The sequence below is a fragment of the Vicugna pacos genome, chromosome 10 (assembly GCF_048564905.1).
Source record: "Vicugna pacos chromosome 10, VicPac4, whole genome shotgun sequence".
In the NCBI taxonomy this organism is placed as follows: Eukaryota; Metazoa; Chordata; class Mammalia; order Artiodactyla; family Camelidae; genus Vicugna; species Vicugna pacos.
The window spans coordinates 48,130,462-48,154,761 of NC_132996.1; the positions used below are offsets into that span (position 1 = coordinate 48,130,462).

Genomic DNA, 24,300 nt, shown 5'->3' on the forward strand with positions numbered 1-24,300 from the left:
AAGTCTGCTGTTCATTTAAAATGCAATGTGATGAATGTTAACACTGAGGTGGGCACTGGGAACTAAGGAAACAAAACAGAAAGGACTGGATGAGAGTGAGTACTGAATACTGTGTAACGTGGGATGAGTGAATGTCTCCTAGAAGAAGCTACATCTAAATGGAATCTTGTAGGAGTGCTTGTAGGAGTGGCTTGGATGAAAAGGAGATGAGAGACATATCTCCAGCCAAAGGAACAGAATTTTTTTCTCTCAAGGAAGAGAGTAATATTACATGTGATTTTGGGAAGTGGGGAGATGCTTCAAGCCAATAAAGTGAGAATTTGACATAGGGTCTCCTTAAATAATGTTCAATATTTTGTTAAATATTGAGTTAATTAATATTACTGTACTAAAACCCAGTAATAGAGGGCTAGAAACAAAGATGTGGGTTATCAGTCAGTTTCCAACCAGGAAAACAGAAACCACTCCTAACACGTAGAACAGAGGGAACTTAATCCAGGGAATTCATTATCCAAGTGTTAGCGCAGCTAAGAAGCCAGGCAGGGGAAACCCAAAGGTCAGCAGCCATGGGAAGCCCCATTTACCCTCTAGACTGGAGGGACACAAATAGGGTTTCCAGAACCAAAAGGTGAGATCACCTAGCGGAAGTTTAAGCCACAAGAGGGTTTTCCTCACCAAAACTGGAAGATCTAAGAGAGGAGCTATCTGATGAGACCTGGAGCCAGGGAGAAGGTGCAGCTGCTGGCAAGAGGAGTGCAGAGCTTTGCTCTGTCTCCTTCCTTCCTTAAGGAAGGAGACAGAGCAAAACTCTGCAATCTCCCTCCCCAGAGGCAAAAGTCTGCTGACACTGCAGCTTGGGAAAGGCAGCCTGCAGAGGTCCCTTCTCCCAAAAACAGACAGCAGAACAGAGTAAAAACAAGGAAGGCATCAGAGAGCAAACAGGCTACCGACCAGCAGAGCATAAGTGAAAATGTGAGTGATCTGTGTTTCAGTTTGTTCAACAAAAGTGTATGAGTGCCTACTGTGGATTAGAAACTCTATTCGTTTTGGGAATACAAAGGTGAATAAGATCTCTAGATTTTCATCAATAAAACATTTCAACAACCTAGGTATGAACACAATAACATCTAATTAGGAAATACACTAATCAGATAAACTAGGCTCTAAGAGGCTTGATACTGGGAGAGACATCTTGGGGCCTCTTGACAGGCCAAGGAAAATAGGGTTATATGGGGGGAACCTCTGACCTAAATGTGGATGGAAGTATAAACATGGACATTTGGAATATCTGCCCAAATTCTGGATGGCTTCTGTCTTGGCCTCTTTCCAACTAGCGGGACTGTTGAGAATTATAACCCACTGATGTCAGTATGGTTCGATGAGTAGCTCTCTGCTTTGGAGACAAACAGACCTAGATATGAACCTCAGCCTCGGTGCTTACAGGTTCCATTGTCTTGGGTCAGTCATTTATACTCAGTTATCCCATCTTTCAAAGAGCAATAATAGTAACTCCTTTAGAAAGTTGTTGTAAAGATTATATGTGATTGTGTATTTAAAGTGCTTAGTTAAGTGCCTGGGGCATAGTAGGAGCACAATTTTTAAAAAGCTGTTAATATTTTAAATTGAATTTGTAAAGAGCTAATACAACTGTATATACATTAATCATTAAAACACAAGTTCACATATATTCATATACATGTACTTCGTGAACATACATAGATAACAGAAAGTTAATTTCATATGCAAGGTATAACTGATAGTCATAACATTGTTAGTATTCTTTTAGGAAAATTGAAAGGATTTATAGTTTTCTAGGAATCATGAGTATATTTCATTTAATATGTATTATATGAAATTTATTCATCCTATAACTTTGATAATATGCTTACTTGCCCATTACCAACAGATTTAAAAATATCTCTACATTCCAGAGATCACTTAACATAAATGCTGAATTAGTACTTGTAGTGCCCAGTATTTTGCTAAGTTTTTATCTTTGTCACACACATTTGATAAAATCATAACTCTGGATAAATCCAACCAATTGTCACCTATAAGCCTGAACCCCTGCCATTAAACTGGGCAAAAGGAAAATGCACATCCGTGTTGAGTGGTTTCACGTTAAATTTTTTACCATAAACCTCAAGTGGGCCCTTAAGGCTGGTAGGCAATTTTACTATGCCTAACTCACTGACAACTCACTCCCTCTCCCAGTCTCAGACAACAGTTCAAATCTTTCCGTCTCTCATACTTCAGCAATTCATCCACCATCCTCATTCTCAAATGATGACCTTACTTCCCACTTTACTGAGAAAATGAAATTAATCATAGGAGAGTTTGCATAAAGCCCATCACGGCACCTAACACCCACCATCTTTCGTACTCACCACACCTCCCCAGCCAGCAGCATCTGCACTCACAACTCTGCCTCCTGCCTGATACAGGATGAGCTCTCCATTCTCCTGTCTAAAGCCATTCTCTCCACTTGTGCTCTAAAATCCATGTCTTGACACGTACCTAAGAACACTGCAGAAAGTCTCCTCCCCTCCTCCAACATCATTTTTCACTCTCTACCCAACCATCTGCATCACCATACAAACAGAGTTATTCCTTCCATCTTAAAACATAAAAATCAAAAGAAAATAACCTTTATCCCACTTCCACTTTACCAGATCACCAATTTCTTTCCTCCTCTTTGTATCAAAATTTCCGGGGAAAAAAAAAAAACCAAAGTTGTCTATATTCAACTCTTTTTCTATTCATCTCTTGCCAATCACTTAAAGACATACCCATCAGGGTACTGTTTCCCCTCACCCCAAAGGAATTTCTCTAACCAAGGACACTGATGATGTCACACGCATTGTGCAATTTCCTTACTTAAACTGTTGGCAGCATTTTGTACAGTTGTCACTGTCTCCCCCTGATACACTCTCTTTACTTGACTTCTGGGACACCACATTCTCTCCATTCCTTTTTTTCCTCAATGACCCTTCTCCATTTCCTTTGGATAAAGGAAGGGAAAGACAAACAAACAAACAAACAAACAAACAAAAAACACTTCGTCTTATGACCTCTTAATGTTTGAATACACCAGGCTCCACTCTTGGTCTTTTTATCTTCTCTATTTACACCTACTCCCTTGGTAATCTCTTCTAGGCTCATGTCAACAACTCCCAAATTTATACCTTCAGCTAATCTATTTGTTCCAACATACAGATTCTACTTGGATGTCTTAAAGCTACCTCAAGCTCAACATATTCATACTGGACTCCTTATCTTCCCCCCAAACTTAATATATCTACAGCCATCCCATATCAGTTGACAGCAAATTTATCCTTCAAGTTGCCTGGACCAGAGTCATCCTTGACTTTTCTTTCTCTCACACTCAAGTCATCCATCAGAAAATTATGTTGGCTCTATTTTCAAAATATATCCAGAATCAGATTATGTCTCATTACCTTCATTGCTACCACAATAGTCTAAACAAATATCATTTCTTACCCAGCTAGCTACAGTAGCATCAAATAGGACTTCCTGTTCCTACTTTTCCCGCTCCTGCATTAGTAACACAGCAGACAGAGGGATCCTTTCAGACCTAAACCAGATCACATCACTCCTCTACTCAAAACCCTATAATTGGGGATGGGTAAGAGCTCAGTGGTAGAACGTATGCTTAGCATGCACGAGGTCCTGGGTTCAATCCTCAGTCCTCCACTGAAAAAGAAAAATCATGTTAAAAAAAAAAAAAAAGATTGGAAAACCCTCTAATCAGTCCCCTCTCACAGACAGTAAAAACCAAAGTCTTTACATTGGTCTAAAATATCCTGCATGATTAGACTTCTGTTACATCTCTGACATTGTAGTTAATATTTCCACCATTTGTTTTTGCTCCAGCAACACTGCTTAATTTAAAAATATTTGTTAAGCAAATCAATCCCAGTATCCAAAGGAGCTCATAGTCTGCTGGGAGAAACAGAGACATACAAAGGATTACAAAAAAGAAGGTGGTAATTAAAGCTCTCCTCTATCTCTCATCCTCAACACTGGCAGATGAGTGTTGAAGGTTGAGAAATTTGCCAGGGGTGGAAATAGTGTAGGGGACCCAGGAAGGAAGCAAGGACATTTCAGGCAGGACAAACACTGCACATGCAAGGACTTAGAGAAATGAATCAGCAGAGCATTTAAAGAATTACAAGTAAAGCATCAAAGAACACTTGAGATTAGAGGATCTGAGTGTTGGAAGTAAAGAAAAATACAGTCTACACTTAGATAGGAGTCAGATCATGAAAGACTTTATATTTATTTCTTCCCTTACAGCTTTCAATTTACTCTCGGAGTAATTTATTAACCATATCTTTTTGATGCACCTCAGCAAGGCCCAAGCAATACTTGGAAAGGACTCTGAATTCCCCAAGTTAAAGCTGCAAACAAAAAACCCAGAGTCAGATTTAATTTGACAAGATAAAGGAGTGGGTGTTCTACTACATCAGATTTAATTTGCACAAAATCATCATCTCTGGTAACATTATGTTTCCTGATCTACTGTGTTTAGACTACTTTAGTATGGCTTGATCTCCTTGTCTAGCTAAACGCTGATTCACTTACAGCAAGCTTCAGGCTAACACTGGTCTTACTAATACCCAACAAATCCACCAGGTGTTAGTTTCACATGATTCTGTATAAAAGGTGAACTGAGATTAGACTCAGCCTACAGCTTTCCCCAGACAAGGCAGCAGACCACAGGTGAGTCTCAGCACCCTTAGTTATCAAGTGGTGACTGTTACTTCTGAAATTTACAAATTTTTCAGGATCTGGAGAACAAACCTAGAGCTTTTCAACTTCTATTGTGTAGGGAATTTGTGCTTGTGAACCTAGCTTCTTAAATATGGTTAATATACTGTAATCACTGTCAGCAAGCAATTGTCTTTCTATAGGCCAGTTCGCCTGGTGTCCAAAATAGTTTTATTTTAAACAAAGGGGGGCAAAAGCAAATGATAATATTTATGAGATCCTAAAAATGAACTAACTTTGTAGTATAGAAGTTCCTTCTTCTTTTTAAGTAAAACTAGTCTTTAAAATGATAATGAATGGACAGATATGAGGATCGCAATTACTTGCTTCAAAGTAATCACTTTAAGAAAGTCAGTAGTGATAATTTAATCTTTAAACGTTGCTCTGCTTAAATCTGGAGTTTTAATCTATAATAGTTTTCTACTTTGACAAAAAAAACTGAGGAGGAGAATTAGAAGACATGTTTGTTCAAGAAACAAAGAAGTAAAGAAAAGAAAGGAAAAAAGATTGCTGGAGCAAAATGTGGCTGCACAGGATAGGCAGACCAATTATTTTTGGTTTGGTCAACTTAGGTAACAATGATAATTCTTTAGTTTTTCGGTTTCTCACAGGCTTTAATTGTTAGCTTCCCAGGCCAGGATGAAGTCACTCCACTTTTGCTTCCTCTTCTGTTGCTGGAAAGCAATCTGCTGCAATAGCTGTGAGCTGACCAACATCACCGTCACGGTGGAGAAAGAGGAATGCGGCTTCTGCATAAGCATAAACACCACGTGGTGTGCGGGCTACTGCTATACCCGGGTGAGTACTTTGCTTTGCTGGAAGTGAGGGTGCTGAGGGTCTGTGTGAGGCAGGCTGTGTGAATTCCCACTTTATCAATATTTTAAGTTTCCCAAGGAATAGCCATGAGTCCCTTAGCCAACACTGCCTGTTTTATGATTGGGGTTATTTACTAGGATATCAGTTAAATGTTTGGACTTGGATTTGATTAGGGTAAATTTAGGGAAGCCTCAGATTTGATCTGATCAATTTGGTAAGATGACAACTCTATTTTTCAAATTTTATTTAATTTTTCATTTCAAAAAAAATAGTTCTATACTAGATTTTACAGAGATAAACATGTAAACATACATCTATTTAATAAAAGATCTACAATATTCTCCCAAAACCAATTTAGCTATTGAAGCCGTATCTTTGCAATAGAGATAGCACCAAAATATATTTGCAAGCTACATAAAAACACAGCCACATTATAAAAATTGTCTTGTTGGCCCGCCTGAATACGAAGGCCAACAAGTAGGCTGAGAACACAATCGATCCGTGCAGACTGCTGGAATCAAACTGAATCAGCAAACCCACTCACTTCTTTGTACTGTTGAGAAAACCAAGGTACAGAGGCATAAAACCACCAGTTTGTATTCAGACAGCTTCTCTAAATTAATCCAAGAGGCAGTTTCTACTTTGGTTTTTTTTTCCCCTACAGCTACCTATGCAGAATTTCATTCTATAAACTGACCCTGAAAACAGCAACTTTTTAATGAAATATACTTGATCAGGTGGTAAATGAGTCTGATCAAACTCCACTTACTGCACCTTCTCAGGATGTAGACTTGGTGGCATGACACTGAAATAAACAGAAGTGTCAATTTCTTCTCTCAGTGCAAATATATACATATATATATTTTTTTTACTAGAAAGTGTTAGAACAGACCTATTCTGCCAGGATTAAAGTTCTTATATGCAAACCGTTTGAAACTGAGAGCCTTGCAAAATATACAGCATATAAGGGGGGAAGATGTCTACAAAACAGTGGAATATTTACCATCTGCCATGAGCCTTCATAGTCATGCTAAGGATTAACATTTCACATTATGTATTTATTTTTTGACTTTTTATAAACACCCAGGGACAGTGTGTTTGAAAATTTTTTTCTGAGAAATTAAACTTCAGTGTTTCATGGTTCAAGTTGTCATTAATATGGCTTTCAACTAAGTACAAAAAGTCAAATTAAAATGTCTGCTATATTTCCCTTTTCATCATTTCTCTATATTGAAATTCAAGTTTCTCTAGAGTTAGAGAAATAATATTTTGACATAGACATAAGGAGTAGGAAAAGGAATAACATACTTTCTGTAAGATTTCCAGAACAATCAGGAAGCGTGGTATGGCACGTAGATCATTTATGAGGTCGTGTTTCCTTGGTTAGGGATTCCATAAGTGAGCTTTAGAGGGTAAATGTTAGAGCAACCAGAGTTCAATCCCTGCCTCATTTTGATTAAGCTAAACAGAAACCTGCAGAATACTGTAACCTAACTCTCTCCCTCCTAAAACACTCAGGATCTGGTGTACAAGGACCCAGCCAGGCCCAACATTCAGAAAACATGCACTTTCAAGGAGCTGGTGTACGAGACGGTGAAGGTGCCCGGCTGTGCTCACCATGCAGACTCCCTGTATACGTACCCAGTAGCCACTGAATGTCACTGTGGCAAGTGTGACAGTGACAGCACTGACTGCACCGTGCGAGGCCTGGGGCCCAGCTACTGCTCCTTCAGTGAAATGAAAGAATAAAGTACAGTGGATATTTTGAGTTGCCCACCCTTGTCCTGAAGGACCAAGATATCCAAGAAGTCTGTGTGTGTACAATGTACCCAGGCTGCAGACCACCGTGGGAGACCCCACTGACCCCTGTCCTCCGGCAGAGGGGGAGCTCCAGGAACGGAGAGTGCTGGGGCCTGGGGCCTGTCACTACTCAACCCTGTGTTCTAGGTCTGGTTCCATAAGTTTTATTCAGTCTTACTTAACTTACAGACACGTGGGTGCTTTCGCATCTAATAATCTAAGAAATCCTCTCAGGCAATCCCTTCCTCTTAGAGGCAGGGATACTGGCCCAGAGGAAGGAAGTGAGCTAAGAGTGGGTAAAAGTACTCAACACAGCATTCTCCTGCTAGACTCGGAGCCCTGAAGAGCAGGGCCAGCATCGTCTTCATGACTGTGCCTCAAGGCCTAGCACCATGCGTAGAACTTAGTAAGAAACTCAGCATTGGTTTCCTTAAGGAAAGGAAGATCTGAAAGGTAGAGGGTGGGAAAATACAGAAAGAGGATGTTTGAGGCTATCTGATGAAGCTGCTCTCAGCAGTGCCAGTGAGTCCTTGGAAGTGGAGCATTGGTTCCAGTACCACCTCCGGCATGTGGAGGATGGAGACAGGATGCCTCTCTCCGAATGGATCAGGTGGAGGTTACCGAGCTCAGGACTTCCAAGCTATTACTGCCAACCCCTTCCTTTAGTTAAGGGTGAAAGCAAGAAATGTTAACGTCAGCTTGTGGAAATTACCCCCATCTATTCCACTATTGAAATAAATTGAACAAATGCTGCCATGCTCCTGCAAAACTCCCTTTGGGAAGTAAGAAAAAATTATATGGTCCTGCCCTCCAGGCTGGGATCTACTCCTTTGGAGAGATGTAGATTTGAAAGTAGGTTTGAAAGGAATTTTGGCAACTTAATAAGTGCATTTGCCTTATCTACAAATACATTTGTGTAAAGAAATAGCTCTTTTAGAATGAATTAGCCATGAGAAAAAAAAAAAAAAAACAGCTAACGGCTGTTTTCTAGAATCCTCTCTGCATGCATCAGTCTTCTCTTTTGTCTGTCCATGTTCTCTCAAATCTGTTTCTTTCAAGAGGGTAAATATTGTAATTATTTCTTGAGTTGATTTCATGATGTTACCTCTCTTAATAATATACTTGTTTCATACTCATATTGTTTAATTTATTTAAATCTTATTTTTTTAATAAAGATGCTAGCCACCAGACTTACAGATTTGGATTTTTTTCACATACAAGCAGATGACTAGAATGTCTGTATGTTTATATTATTAGTAGAAAGAATCTCACCAAAAATTTCAAGTCCTTCTGTAATATTTATCTGTCTGTCCTGACCTTTGGAAATATTAAAATTGATTTTGTTCCATTTCTAAAATTATTTCCTTATTTAAATGTGGGAGCCCATGATTGGGTTAACAAATTGTAACAGTCCCCAGCCACTTGTCTCCTTAAAGAAGAGCAAATGTGCTTAGTAACTGCCTTGCTTGCATAGTTGACGTTTTAGATGGCACTCTGCTTGTTGCAAAGCAACAACCCAGGCCCTCGGCTATAAACGCTGGGCGTGCCTGCTGTTAGATAGTCTTCCATCCCCAAAACAAGGAACTGGCTGGTCTGGTGGTCTGCTTTAACATGTCTATAAGAACGTATCTTGCTCCCCTCTTCCCATGACTTCCCTAAAGATAAACTGTAGGCCCCCAACTGTGGGACCAAAGGAACAAGTCTTGGGCTGGAATGGTAAACAAGTTATAAAAAGCTGCAGACTCAGAGGTGAGAAGGCTGGTTAGCCACTGACTGGTAAGACCCCCAGAGGGGGGCAACCTAAGACAGGCACAGCCGCCTGAGTCCAAGAAAAACGTTTTTAAGCAGCTGCTTCTCATATGTTTCGCCCTTATAAGCTATAAGGCTCGCTGGTGCCAACACGAACATGATTTACCAAAACATAAAGGGTCTTCTGACCTTGAGCCAGACTCTACAATCTCGATCCCACCCTGTCTTTCCTTAAATTCTTGCATTCCATCACACAAATGTTAGTGATTTCTCCTTTGATTGTACACAATAAATGTGGGAGCATTTGAGAGGTTCGTGGAGTTGGCTCCCGACTCCCTCTCACTCTCTTACTTTTTCCAAAGTCTCGAGTAATTCATTCTGTCTCGGTGGGCCTTCTGCCATCCAGAACCCACAACTGGTGATGAACCCACGTTTAAATTTCCTGTCATGTTTTGAAATCATTTTCTGATGTAGTGGAGTAAAAAAGCAAAGAGAGAATCACAGAGTGGATGGGGACACTGGAGAGACTCTAGTTCATTTCTTGGATTTCTGAGATGGAAAAACTGAAGCCCAAGGATGTTACGTGACCCACCCAAGATCACAAAGACTGTTTATGGCAGGCAGGCTTCCCAGATTTTAGCCCAGCTCTCCTATGGCTACCAAGTCAACCTCTCTACCACTCTAACTTAAAAAAGGTCAAGGTCAAAATGCTAGGAAGCAGCAGCAGTTTTTGCTTGAGGCACCCCCATGCCAACCTGGAGTGCAATCCTTTCTAAAGCAGCAAGAAAAGAAAACTTGTGAGCCCTCCAGGCTCCTGCCAAGAAAAGGCTCTTCTCCACTAGCCACCACTTTAGCTGAAGCTCATACTATCTCTGCCCAGCACTATAGCAAGGGTCTCTCTTAGCTCTGGACAGAATTCACACAGCAACAAGAATTATCCTTCTAAACCACCACTGTGACCATCTAATAATAGGATTCCCGACTGTTTTCAAGAGGATGAAATTCTAATCCTTAGCCGACACATGAGGCCTGTCAATCTGACCCGGGATTACCTCCAACTTCGTATCTCCCTCTTCCCCAAGAGGCTGCTGTACCTGGAGACTAGCTGTGAGGGCTAAGGGAGGACTCTGTGCCTTCCACTCCTGACATGGTTTAACCAGAATACCATTCCTTTCATCCCACAAGAGACCTGGATGACTGTGACCGTAAACTAGTCAGTAAGACAGCAGTACTGAATTATAAGGGATTTAAAAAAAAAGATTCCAGTACATAAAACTAATAAACAATGGGTTCATGATAGTGAGGAAAGAGAAAGAGGAATGGAAATGCTTAGGGAGCCTCAATCTATATCTGTAATGTTTATATTATAAAATAAATCTCAGTCATGAATATGGTACAACATTAATACAAATCTGGGAAAGGGCAGTACAGGTGTTTATTATATTCTTGTAGACATGTAAAGAGTTTGCTAGTTGAAACTAACAAGGCATTCTTATGTGCTTTGTACTTTTAATTCTAATTTTGTGTCTATTATAAGAAAGATGAAATGGGCCCTGAACCTAAAGTCACAAAGCTAGTGTGGAAAGCCTCAGTCATTAACATTCATTTAGGAACTGGAGTGATGAACTCAGTGTGCTCACCAAGATTGGTGCCTATTTCTTCCTGGCTGTAAAGCTGGACTACATTTCCTAGCTTTCCTCATAATCAGGTATATCCATGTTCCAGCCAATGGAATGGGAGCAGAAGTACTATGAAATATTTCCAAACCTGGCCCACAAAATCCTCTCATAAGTGATTTCCATTCTCTTCCTCTATCAGTTGCAAGTCAACACCCATGGTGGTCTTGAAAGCTTTGTGTTGGTGATAGCAAAGCTATCATCAGCCTAGATTCTTGAATGTCTGTCGGGAACTGTGTGCCCCAACATCAACAACCCTTCATAGCGAACTGGGTGGACTCGACTTCTGGGTTAAGTTGCTGACATTTGTGGGTTTACCTGCTAGGAAAAAAACTGCATTATTTTAATTAATACATTAATTGGTACTGGAAGTGGAGGGCTACGTTAACAAAAAACTTAGCATATGTGGCACCCGCTCAGTGGTTATGCAACACAATAAAAGTGCTAATCAGAGCAAAAATTTCACCTGTGAAAACATGAAGAATGACCACATGCTTACTGAACCTTTAGCTTGGAGGTCAGCAAAATATGCCCCAGATGCCAAATCTGGCCCTCTTTTTTAAAATAAAGTTTATTGGAACACAGCCACACCCACTTGTTTACATATTGTCCAAGGTTGTTTCTGCACTACAAGAGCAGGATTCAATAGTTAAGACAAGACGGTATGGTACACAAAATCTAAAATATTTACAATCTAAAATCTAGGCCTTTATAGAAAAAGTTTGTCAACTCATGCTCTAAGGGAAAGATCTGCAAAGAGTCTGAATGTTAATTGGGTTAGCAATTTACTTTCTATTTATTAAAGAGATGGCCTGTTTGCAAAGAGACATAAAAGGAAATGGAGAAAGTTCAGGAATTTGGAGCCTTGATGGTATATCAAAGCCTACTGCTTCTAGATCCCAAATAGTAAAAGATAAGATAAATTTCAGGAACAGCCATTAAGATGCAGCCCTGAGGCAAAGACAGTTTTAGAGTGTGGCCTTCCCACCCAGGTCTTTTATCTCAAATGGTATCATGGTGGAACCATTAAATTGTGAGGAAGCAAAAATATATACATCAAGATTGAAAACCATGTTTAAGAAAAGAATCATGCTTAAGAAAAGATGAGTTTATAGGCACCAGGAACTAAATAAAAATTTTTGAGGAAGCTGACTGCCAGATTAAAGACTAGATTAGTGGGGGTGTGTTTAGCTCAATGGTAGAGCACATGTTTAGCATGCATGAGGTCCAGGGTTCAATCCCCAGTATCTCTGTTAAAAAAAAAAATTGGGGGGGGCAGTGTCTTTGTCTGGTTTTGGTATCACAGTGATGGTGGCTTCACAGAATGAGTTTGGGAGTACTCCTTCTTTTTCAGTCTTCTGGAAGAGTTTGAGAAGGACTAGTATGAGCTCTCTGTATGTTTGGTAGAATTCCCCAGTGAAGCCATCTGGTCCTGGACTTTTGTTTGCAAGGAGGTTTCTTATTGCTAATTCTATTTCATCTCTAGTGATTGGTTTGTTCAAGTGGTCAATTTCTTCTTGATTCAGTCTTGGTAGACTGTATGTTTCCAGAAACTTGTCCATTTCTTCTAGGTTATTTGATTTGTTTCCATATAGTTGTTTTTAAAAATTTTTTTAAGTAATTAAATAAATTAAAAACCACAAACAAGAGGCCAGAATAAAATTGTGTGATTCTTTGAACAACTTCTGGGCCCCCAAACTTGACAAGCAGGAAGTAGGCTATGTAATCTGTACAATCCCAAGGATGACAACTATCCAATACCTACTTCAAATGTGGCTTTGGAGGATAATGGATATAGAAAAAGCTTCTACAGGATGGAGCCAGGAGATATGGAGAACAATGGACAAGGAAAGAATATTCCTCCAGAAGAATCATCATCTAATTAAGGAACTTTCTCCACTGCTAAGAAGAAGGATTTCATAGAACTTGCCCAGTAGGGTTTGATCATTGCTTAATCCAGTGAGCTGTGTCTACTAGTCTTTCTTTTTATGAATGGAAGTGCCATTGTGAATAGTGTTATCGGGTGGAAGTGTCCCAACTTCATCACTGGATACTAGATGGAGAGGGACAAAAAAGATAACTTGTCCTTATAGTTCATGGGTTGCCAGCCCATAAGAAGCCATACCTGGAAAATGGAGAATTGGATCTAGAGATAGATGAGATCTTTGGAGAGGAAAGAAAGTGGTTCTACATGAGGGAGATAGATGAAACTACATTTGTTCTCAGACATTTCTACTGTGACAGAGATTATTATGTGTTCACCAAACTCCTTTCTCTATTCTTCCTGGGGACAAATATAATCTACTTTTCCCCGTTGCACCTGTAGAAAGGTTTGATGATGTAATTAAATCCCAGCAATGGAAGGTTATCATAAATGATACGTACTATTTCTAGGTCTGGCTCATAAAACCCTCCCACAGGTGAATCATACTCTCTTCCCCTCTTAGATGGCTGAGTGTTTGTTGATGCTTAAAGCAAGTATGGAAGTCCCATATAGAAGACTGCAGACTATCCATCAGCCTGGATCCCTGAATAACCAGAGGACCCACAAAAACCCATGTATCTGCTCCCTCTGAGAGGCCTTAATGTCAGCAAGAATAAACTTCTCTTGTGTTAAGTCACTGAGACTTAAGGGTTTAGGTTATAGCGGGTAATGCTACCTTAACAAACAGGAATCCACAGTGTTCAAGGAACAATACAGTGTTTCATACCAAGCCATGTGAAACAAGCACAAAATCAGTTATTTAATACTGCCATATATACCAGAGATCACCAGCTTCTGGTCAAAAAAGGAAAACAGACTTGTTTATTAGTACTTTAACTTTGATCCTGATTATGTGTTCCTGTGTGTGTAATTTCCCTAAATGTTGGAACTTCCTTTGTCTTTCAGTCTGAAAGTGGATTCAGGGAATGACATTGAAGAGCCCTACTGACTAGTGCAAGATCCTATGCAAAAAGTCAAGCTAGTGCCTCCTGCCTGTTCCCTTGGTAAAGTCCCTTTCCCTGAGGCAGTACGATCAGAGAGCTATTAAATGGGGAATACAGAATTCAGGAAGTTCTCATGACTTCAAAGCCTGTGTGCTTTCTACTATGTTCCACTGTTTCTCCACAGGCTTCACTGCAAGGGTATTTTAGGGGAGTACACATAGAAGTAGACTTCTTGGCATTGGCTAGAACTTAAAATTTGACCCTCAGTTCACTGATGAGGTTTTAATAAATCCAAGAACTCACCTCGCACTAGGATAAAATGTTGCCTTTCAAATGGGATTAGTTCGAAGCCTCAACCCACTCTGGGGAAACAGTGGGTGAGACTGAAGGAGAGGTAATATTGGTTAGACCAAATGTGAAAGATTAGGACCAGGGAGAGTGATGAAGAACAGAGGAGCTAGGAAAAGAACTGGGGTTATGAAGCAATAAGTCTTCAAAGGCTCCCGTATGTAGAGTATATTTATTTCCATCTTAATATAATTTTTCAAAATCTAGAGCAAAATGTCTTTACTCCATTAGCATTTCTTTCTCAATCTCCAGTATAGATGCTGAAAAGATCAGCAAATAACATCAATAAAAACAAAACAATCTGAGCCATTTTGAAGCAATATATGTAATGATCATATTTAAAGCCTGTATACAGAACATGGTCTGTAGGCCCATGTGAGGACACGGGTATTTAGACAATCAGCTCAGATTAAAAGATGGAAGCAATAAACAAACATTCAGAACCAACTGAAATAATAGATATTGCATTTAGGAAGTCAGCTGCCCTTAAAAAAGCAGAAAGACCAAGGCCCATCACGCAGGAGCTGAAATACAAGCGAGCACTGAAGATGTGGCTACATGGTGAGTGCGCAAGGAACTCGGCACTGTCGGGTCAAGTTTACCACATTCCTCCAGCCAGAGCTTCTTTGTCAGCAAAGGACAGACCCCGTCAAGTTTCTCTGACAGGAGAGGAAGGTTCTACTGTAAGGATGTTCACAGAAATGGAACTAAAACATGAATACCTAAAGGCAGACATTCTTGCTCAAGGGCCCCCAAGGCTCATTTCTAGTACGTCCTTCCCTCTGCATAGCAGCTCCAACATACTCCGGATGGATATGGTTGTTAATCATGGGCTCATTGCAACACAGCACCCAACATCCAACAGAACTTCTCTTTGAGTCTCTCAGCTTAAATTCCCAAGAGAAAGGACCTGATTGGCTCAAATGTGATCATCTCTGTTTGGGTAGACTCCTCACACAAGGCTATGATGAAGCCTCCTGAGTACCCCAATAGCAGGCATCTGAAAACCCTAGGAGCAGGCTGCCTTTGGAAGCAGGATACAATCTTTGTCCCTTCTGTGGTCTCCCATCAGCAAAGAACAGCCTGATGCTATTCTCTTGAGCAAGGGGGAAGTAAAAAGGCATTTTAATATAGAAGGGGAAGTTGAACAGAACAGGCACATTGATTGCTGTATCTCAAATAAATATTTTTCTGAAGTCAGACCCAACAATCTTAATGGCACTGAAAAGATCTAAGTAGTTGTTCTGCTTTTGAAAAAAAAAAATTCATCCTGTTGAAGATAGGCATATTGATCTGAATTCAGTCTATTTTCTGTACACTGGCCTTAAGTATGAATGTTATAGGCTACTGTCATCAGTACACCAAACAAGTAGGATTTATGGGGTGTAATCCTAAAAGTAACTTTATATTGAACCCCCATCCTTTTGCATTTGCTCAGAGGCAGCTGCCCTTCCTCTGTCACAGCATGAAAACTGATCAGGGTACAGAGCATCACTGGCCACTCCCGAGTAATAAAATCTTCATTATTACTTCACCAACACAACAGTAACCTGAAATCTCCAGTTCTGGTTAATAACAAAAACTTTAAAGGAGTTTATATTAAACTTTTCCTATCCTTGGAGCATGATTCTTAACTCTCTCTCTCCATCTGGGATTTGCATTCCCTACCCACAGGTTGCTGGCCCTTCTGGATTGGAATGTAGAGTCATAGGGAAAACAGGAAGGACAAAAAAGATGATTGCATGCTCTTAGGACCCAACAACCACTTGAAGCTGACTCTTTTCTGAGCAAATGTCTGTGTTCTTCAGAGGTGCCTCTGTTCACACGGATAGAAAATAAGTTCTTGTCTCACATGTGGAAGAATTCAAGAGGGAGCCATAGTAAAGTAAAAGTAGATTTATTCAAGGAGATACACACCCCACAGACAGAGTGCAGGCCATCTTAGAAGGCAAGAGGTGGCCTCGAGATGTGGGGGTGGTTAGTTTTTATGGGCTGGGTAATTAAATATGCTAACAAGTGGGAGGATGATTCCAACATTTTTCAGGAAGGGGCAGGGATTTCTAGGAATTGGGCCTCCACCCACTATTTGGCCTTTTATGGTCAGCCTGGGAACTGTCATGGGGCCTGTGGGTGTGTCATTTAGCATGCTAATTTATTACAGTGAGCCTATAATGAGGCTCAAGGTCTACTGGAAGTCGAATCTTCTGCCATCTTGAGCCAAGTTGGTTCTAACCAATTTATGTCCTATCCTCAATTGCTGTGTCATTCTTTCAATGGTTGTGCCCTGCCCTCTTCCCTTCTGTCTCAGACACACCATCCCACACCACAATTCCCTCAATATGGGTACTGCCTCTCCATAGGCAGGCCTTTCCTGATCCCCCTCAGTTCCTTCACCCGACACTATAACTCTAGCCTCTGGCAAAAACCCTCTTAAGCAGGATCCCTTATTAAATAGACATTCTTGAAGTGGGTTTCCCATTCAGATCCCAGAATTCTTGAATCACTGGCCCAGTATTGGAGAGAAAAGTAATTCCTTTCCAGATCCAGCCCTCTACTTTGAAGCCAAGGGAAGCTTTGGCCAGTTTCTGAACTTATAACTTTCTCAGGCACAAGTCAGAATCAGTCACTGCATCCACCAACTCTAGGGAATGTGTATCAAGTTCTCTGAATGGTTACATTGAAGCCTCCCATCCTTTAACTTGAAGTGAGGAGACGGTCCCTCTTTATTTTACCTCCTTAACAACAGGGGATATAGTAGGAATTTCTCCAAAGTATTCTTCATTGTAAACTCTTTTCATTTCTAACTGAAACCTAGCAGGGCCCTGAGGGGCCCTCCCAGGTACAAAAGCCGCTCCATGTTCCCCCATTTCTTGTTTGTGAAAAAAGGCTTTAGTCTCTAGGCCTTCCCTGAGTTCCAAAGAGCAAATTCAAGCAGTTGTTAATTAAGGAAGTAAGGGAGTGCAGAAACAAATGAAAAGCAGTCAAGAAACAATAGTTCAACTGTAAAAATGTCTTTGTTCCTCCTCAAGGGATATACATGACAATCTGATACACATCTCTGAGTTGTTCTGCAAGAACTAAGACCCCCACTCAGGAAGAAAATGGTAACTACATGATGACACCCTGCACTGGCTGGAACCAGAAGGCTGATGATTGAGATTCCTGGAACACCACTCTGTTACCTCACTACCAACCAGTTAGAAGAAATTCATGCACCCTGCAGTCCTCATCCCATGTTATGTTGCCTTTAAGAGTGATTCCCTGAAGACCAGTGGGGAGTCTGGGTCTTTTGAGCACTAGCTACCTGTTCTCCTTGCTTGGCCCTTTAGTAAGCCTTTGTCTGCTCCAGACTCCAGTGTTTCAGTTTGTCTGGCCTCACTGTGCTTCAGACACACAGACTTGAGTTTGACAAAAACAATCATCTACATTTTTTTAATCCTTTAATGAGGGTCAGAAGTTCTCCATGAAGTTTTTGGCCATCTGCTCTGATATTCCTAAAGGATGATCTATGTCAGGGTTCATTCTGATATCTAAAATCTATTACATTTTGATGTCTCGAAACCCCAATTTTAAACATCCTGTTTTACTGCCTAATACATTGTGAGAAATCAACTGATTAAAAATAAAAAAGAAACATTGTGCTCATGATTTTTATTTTTGCCCTATGTTTAGTCCAGTGCAGGAACCTTCCCGTCACTGTATACTGATATGCAAATCATTCTTGTGTATTCTATTCTTGATGATCCCAAAAGAAATGTAGTGGTGAGTGCTGGTACATAACACATGCAGGCAACTGGAATGAAAATGATCTTTAGATAGACACAGGCACTGTGAGATGAGTACATCTCCACTCAAATGCAATTTCACCATCTCCTAAATTACATTTTCCCCACCAGTTCACTTAATATGCACCTGCAGAATGCTGTTTCCCAATTTAATTTTCCTCTGGGCAAAATGTTACATTCTCATCCAGCCTTGAACATGTTTTATGTCCTTTTTATTTTCTTAAATAAAAGTTGGGACAAAGACAAATGGGCAGAACTGCAAGGAAGCACATAAGCCAGTAAGCGAAAAAGGAAGAAGGAAACAAAGCAGTTTGGGAAACTGTCTTAGGTCAGGCTGCCATAACAAAATACCCCAGAATGGCTGGGTTAAACAACAGAAATTTATTTTCTCACAGTTCTGGAGGCTAGAAATCCCAAACTGAGGTGCCAGCCAATGTCTCTGCCAGTATAATTCCATCTCTAGTCCTTGTTTTTGCTGAGATGGCTGATTAAATCCATGAGTCACACCCATGATCTCTTTATCAAATGGTTGTTCAGCCACACCCTAGTGTTCTCTTCAGAATAAACTTTCTCTCTCTTTCTTCTTTCTTCTTCCTCTTCCTCTTCCTCTTCTTTCTTCTCCTTCTCCTTCTTATTTTTATTCTTCTTCTTTTTTTGGCAATATGGATAGGCTAAGAATTTTCCAGATCTCCAAGTTCTGATTCCTTTTTGCTTATAATTCTTCCTTCAATTCATCTCTCTCCCCTCACCTTTTACTGTAAGTAGTAAGGAGGACCCAAGCTTCACCAGCAATACTTTGCTTAGAAATCTCCTCTGCTAAACATTCAATTTCATAGGTTGCAGGTTCTCCCATTGTTGAACTCAAGTCTGTGTGTCTGAAGCACAGTGAGGCCAGACAAACTGAAACACTGGAGTCTGGAGCAGACAAAGGCTTACTGACGGGCCAAGCAAGGAGAACAGGTAGCTAGTGCTCAAAAGACCCAGACTCCCCACTGGTCTTCAGGGAATCACTCTTAAAGGCAACATAACATGGGATGAGGACTGCAGGGTGCATGAATTTTTTTCTAATTGGTTGGTGGTGAGGTAACAGATTCCAAGAATCTCAGTCATCAGCCTTCTGTTCCAGCCAGTGCAGTGTGTCATCATGTAGTTACCATTCTCTTCCTGAGTGGGGGGGTCTTAGTTCCTGCAGAACAACTCAGAGATGTGTATCAGATTGTCATGTATATCCCTTGAGGAGGAACAAAGACTCTGTTTTATGGTTGAACTATTGTTTCTTGACTGCTTCTCATTTGTTTCTGTACTCCTTCACTTTCCTAATTAGCAACTGCTTGAATCTGCTCTTTGGAACTCAGGGAAGGCCTAGAGACTAAAGCCTTTTTTTCACAAACAAGAAATGGGGGAACATAGACGGGCTTTCATACCCAAGAGGGCCACAGGGTCCTGCTCCATTTCACTACCTTTCACAAAACACCAGAACACAATTCTGCCAAGTTCTTAGCCACAGGATAACAAGGATCACCTCTCCTGTAAACTGTTCCCCATTTCCACCTGAGACCTCACCAAAATGGCCTTTATGTCCACATTTCTACCAACATTCTATCCATGATTGTTTATGTATTCTCTTAAGAAAATAGATCATTTCTTTCCAAGTCTCCTATTTGCTCTCTAAGCTCTCACCAGAATCCCTGTTAACATCAATAATTCTACCAACAATCACTTTGTGACAATTTTGGCTTCTTCTAGCACATACCTCTAAGTTCTTCCACTATTTACACATCACCCAGTTCCAAAGCCACTTCTACATTTTTAAATATTTATTACAACAGTGCCCCACTTCTTGGTACCAAAATCCAGCTTAGTCACTTGGGCTGCCATAGCAAAATACCATAGAGTAGGTAGATGAAACAACAGAAATTTATTTTCTCCTAGTTCTGGAGACTAGACGTCCCAGATCAAGGTACCAGCCAATTTAGTTCCTGGTGAGAAGATGGCCACCTTCTCGCTGTGTCCTCCTACGGCAGAGAGGGAGAGAAGAGGAGGGGGAGAAGGGGAGAGGGGAAGGAGGAGGCGAGAGAGAAAATGAAAAAGAGAAAGAGAGAGTTCTCTCATGTCTTTTCTTATACGGACACTAATCTTATTTGGATCAGCACCCCACCCTTATGATCTAATTAAATTAATTAATGAATTATTAATTATTATTAATTGATTAGCTCCAAAAAGGCACTGTCTCCAAATATAGTTACATTAAGGGTTGGAACTTCAACATATGAATTTGGTGGGGGAACAAAAACATTAAGCCCACAAAAGAAATGGTTATATCATAACATTATTTTACTCCATGTCGTGATAAAACTAGCAGCTTCTACAGCTGGAGTGAATATATGTGAAGGGTACAAGGTGCTGAATTTCTTTTAGTGAAACACAGACCAAATCAGGGCCCTTTATCTTTAAGCTTATATAACCTGCTGTGGTAGGCAGAATAATGGCCCCCAAAGATACCCATGCCCTAAACATTGGGGCCTGTGAATATGTTACATAGCAAAAGGGACTTTGTAGATGTGATTAATATAGAGGCATTAAAATGGGGAGATTTTCCTGGATTACCCAGGTTACCTCAATGCAATTACAAGGATTCTTAAAAGTTGAAGAGGGAGAAAGAAGAGTAGAGTCAGAGAAATGCAACTACATAAGGTCAGAGTGACACAATGTGAGAAGAACTTGACCTGCTGTTGCTGGCTTTGAAGACAGAAGAAGGAGCCAAGAATGAAGGCATGTGGGTGACCTCCAGAAGCTAGAAAAGGTAAGACAATAGATTTGCCTCTAAAGCTTCGAAAACAAGAACGCAGTCTGGCTGACACCTTGATTTTAGCCCAGTGAGACCTATGTTGGACTTCTACACAAATATAAAATAATAAATTTGTGTTCTTTTAAGCCACCAAGTTTGTGATTATTTGTTATGGCAGCAATAGGAAACTAATACATCTGTCAAAGGTTCTCATCTTCCTTCCCCAAATGTGGGCCTTAGCCATTCCAGTCAAGATTCATATCTCAACTCTCTGCTTTAAGTGAAACGTGCCCCAAGCTACACCCCGGCACGACTGACTAGGCTCAAGATACACGGGGACCTGAACCAGGAAAGTTTATGGGCTGTCTACACAATTCCATGATAGCTTATAAAGTAAACAGACTGGTGGAGGTAAAGACTAAAATTCAGGCTGCTTTCAGGAAATAAGTTAATGTCTGTTTCTGATGCTAAGTCTTCTAGACTCTAAGCACTCCTGAAGGATAGGAACTACTGATTTGTACTTCTGTATTCACAGCCTAGAATTTCAGTGCTTGAATATGGTAGGCACTCAAAAATTACTTAATGAATATTAAATAAAATAACTATCATGGACTCTGATTGAAATTTGATGGATTAAGCCTTAAGATACTTTATGATTTTTCACTCTCAATTTTATTATAAACTTATATTTGACAGATTTTTTTTTTTTTTTAGTTTACAAGAGCTAGAAACCCAAGCAAATGAAGGACTTTGTAACACATGTAATTAACTTAATTATGGGATAGCATGGTACCAGCTTCAGTACTTCTAAATCCAGGACAGTTCTCGCACTAGGGTCTCAGGATCATCTCCCTTGTTTGAAAAATGGTTCCATTACCAAAATTGAAAGTTAAAAATATAGATCACTAAACTAGATAGCCTTGATGATTTCTTTCTGTTCTAATAGTGTATTGTTTCACAAGGGAACATCACTTACTCACCCAGGGAAAACAACATTAAAATGTGTTTCCACTTACATAAAAGATCTCTCCAAAGACACACCAACAAAACAGGATTGATCATATCCACTCCTAAAGACATTCTTTTCCTGTGCATAAAGTCAGCAGATATAGAAAACTATTTTTAAGATGGATTATTATAAATTTGAATATACTATGGGTGAAATCTTCTCCCTTTTCCTCTCTCCCCTAGGTTTTGGCAACAATGGAAACTGTGATAAATACGATATTTTATCCTTTAACATCCTATAATGTAACCAGGTACTGAACTAGGCACTATGGATACGATGAATGCATTTTCTGAACCAAAGTTGCTCTGAAATACATCGCTCTGGCCATTGCCTTCAATATCAGTATGATTAGCTACTGTTAGCTCCATAATTAGAGCAGAAGACACTATTCTTGCAAATATTAGGACAGTTAATTTTGCCAAAGAATTTCAATATTACTTCAGCTATGAGATTCAATTTGTTGGATCGAGTTTACACACTGTGGTGTTGGAATTTTGAGACATGTTGATGGTCTGTGGGACACCATGGCAGAACATTTTAAAGGACTGGCTAGAAAGTCTAGAATATAAGACCTTATCAAACAAAGAGTTGAAGGGATAGAGGAGAAAGCAGATAAATTATGAGACTTCTGATTTATAAGCAGCTTGTGTGTAATGTCAGGTAAAATAATACTTAACCAGAGGAAATAACAAACACTAGAAAACTAAACACAATCAACTGCTATGTTGTACAGTACAAATGATGAAAGCTACAGAAGAAGGCAGAAATACATGTTCACTTCAGGTATTTTATATTAATTTCCATTTGAGTTCTGAGTGATTTTATACATTTTTCTCTTTCCACAGCCATTCATCTGAGCATTCTGGTGAGCTCAGTAACTGGGATTCTTGTTAAGCAAAAACCTGATCACTAATCTCTTTTTTCTAAATGACTTTGCATCCTACTCACTTGGAACAGAGCCACCTTCAAAATTGCTTAAGCAGATCCAAAATTTAAATCATTTAAATTAATGTATTTGTGAAAGAACTGTAGTAACTGGACTGTATAGCCCCTGATCATAATAAGCAAGTATTTTATTTTATAAGAGTTGCCTGGGTGGAGTGTGGGAGGAGCATTTTGGCCCACTTAAAAAAATACATTAAGAAAGGTTTAGAGTTCTCTGGAACATGACAGGCAAACGAACTATTGAAATTGTTATGGGAAAGGTTAATTGTATGTGACAAGTTATAATTTGTGAGGAAAGGCTAGAAAAGCAAACCAGTGTATCTCACTCAACTCCAGCAGGGAGCAAGTCAAGTGAATTCAACAATGTTAAACCAAGCCACATGCTAATCTACTTTTAGTTGAAAACAGTGTTCTCAAAAACCAACTTCTTATGCCCTAATTTCAAAATCTTTAGATCTTTCCCTCTATCTTCCTATAGCTGACTTTGACATAAATATTTCATCTACTTCAGAATGTAAATTTAGTTTAACAAGATCCTTTCCCCATATTAACAGTTTACCATTATGACCTTTGCTTACTGTATCTACAGGCAATCTGAAAAATCCTTAGGTTGAAGACACTAGATCCAATATACAGAAATCCTAAAAAAAATTCTAGGATGAGCAATATCCCAATGATGGTGACAATATTTTAAGTTTTGCCAAAATAACACAGATGCATCCACTTAATAATAAATAAAAAATCATTTGGTATGAAACAACTACAAATGGACATTTAAGCCCATAGTTAGAAATAACCAAAAGTTTAACACTGCAAATATTTCCACTTAAAACTGCAAATATTTGTTGAAAAGCTATAATGTATAAGAAACTACACTATGGACTGTGAAAGACACTAAGAAGTATAAGCAGATTTTGAATTCAATAGATTTATAATCTAGTAATTTTTTAAAGTTAATTTATAATACTGTGCTTGTTTCACATGTACTGCAGTGATTCAGATATATATATATGCATATTTTTTCACATTCTTTTCCATTACAAGTTATTACAAGAGATTGAATATAGTTCCCTGTGCTATATAGTAAATCCTTGTTGTTTATCTATTTTACATATAGTATTGTGTATCTGTTAATCCCACACTTCTACTTTATCCCCCTCCTTTCCCCTTTAGTAATCACAAGTTTGTTTTCTATGTCTGTGAGTCTGTTTCTGTTTTGTAAATAAATTCAATTGTATTATTTTTTTGATTCCACAAGTAAGTGATATCATACATTTGTCTTTCTCTGTATAATCTAATAATTTGACATACAAATATAATGACTTCTGTTTTAGGCAAGACAGTATTGACTCATTTCTCCCTGCTCCTCCCTGCTGAGCACAACTATGAATCCTGAAATAACATAAAACGCAACCAAAGGAGAATTCTGAAAGGCGGTAGGAAGAGAATGAACTTATGTGGGATCCCGGCTGGAAGAACAATGCAGCAGCAGGGCATCTTAAATCTTTCCACCCAGGAGAAGAAGGAAACTCATGTTTACCAACAACCTAGGGAGGCTCATTCCTCCTCCATGATTAAATTAGGGTTCCTCTGACAAGATCAGGTAAGCCCAAAACCACTGGGTAGATCAGGAGCCCTGAAAACAAAAAGTGGCCAGGCCCCTCC

At 39.6% G+C, this 24,300-nt stretch overlaps 1 protein-coding gene across 1 annotated transcript; it reads left to right on the forward strand.

Annotated features, from left to right (window-relative positions):
- Positions 1 to 4,710: 4,710 nt before the first annotated feature.
- FSHB (follicle stimulating hormone subunit beta) lies at positions 4,711 to 7,608 on the forward strand. The gene is made up of 3 exons (XM_006198348.3): positions 4,711 to 4,743; positions 5,385 to 5,589; positions 7,126 to 7,608. The coding sequence occupies exons 2-3, from the start codon at positions 5,431 to 5,433 to the stop codon at positions 7,354 to 7,356; spliced, it is 390 nt and encodes a 129-aa protein (XP_006198410.2). The 5' UTR covers positions 4,711 to 4,743; positions 5,385 to 5,430; the 3' UTR covers positions 7,357 to 7,608.
- The last annotated feature ends 16,692 nt before the right edge of the window (positions 7,609 to 24,300 follow it).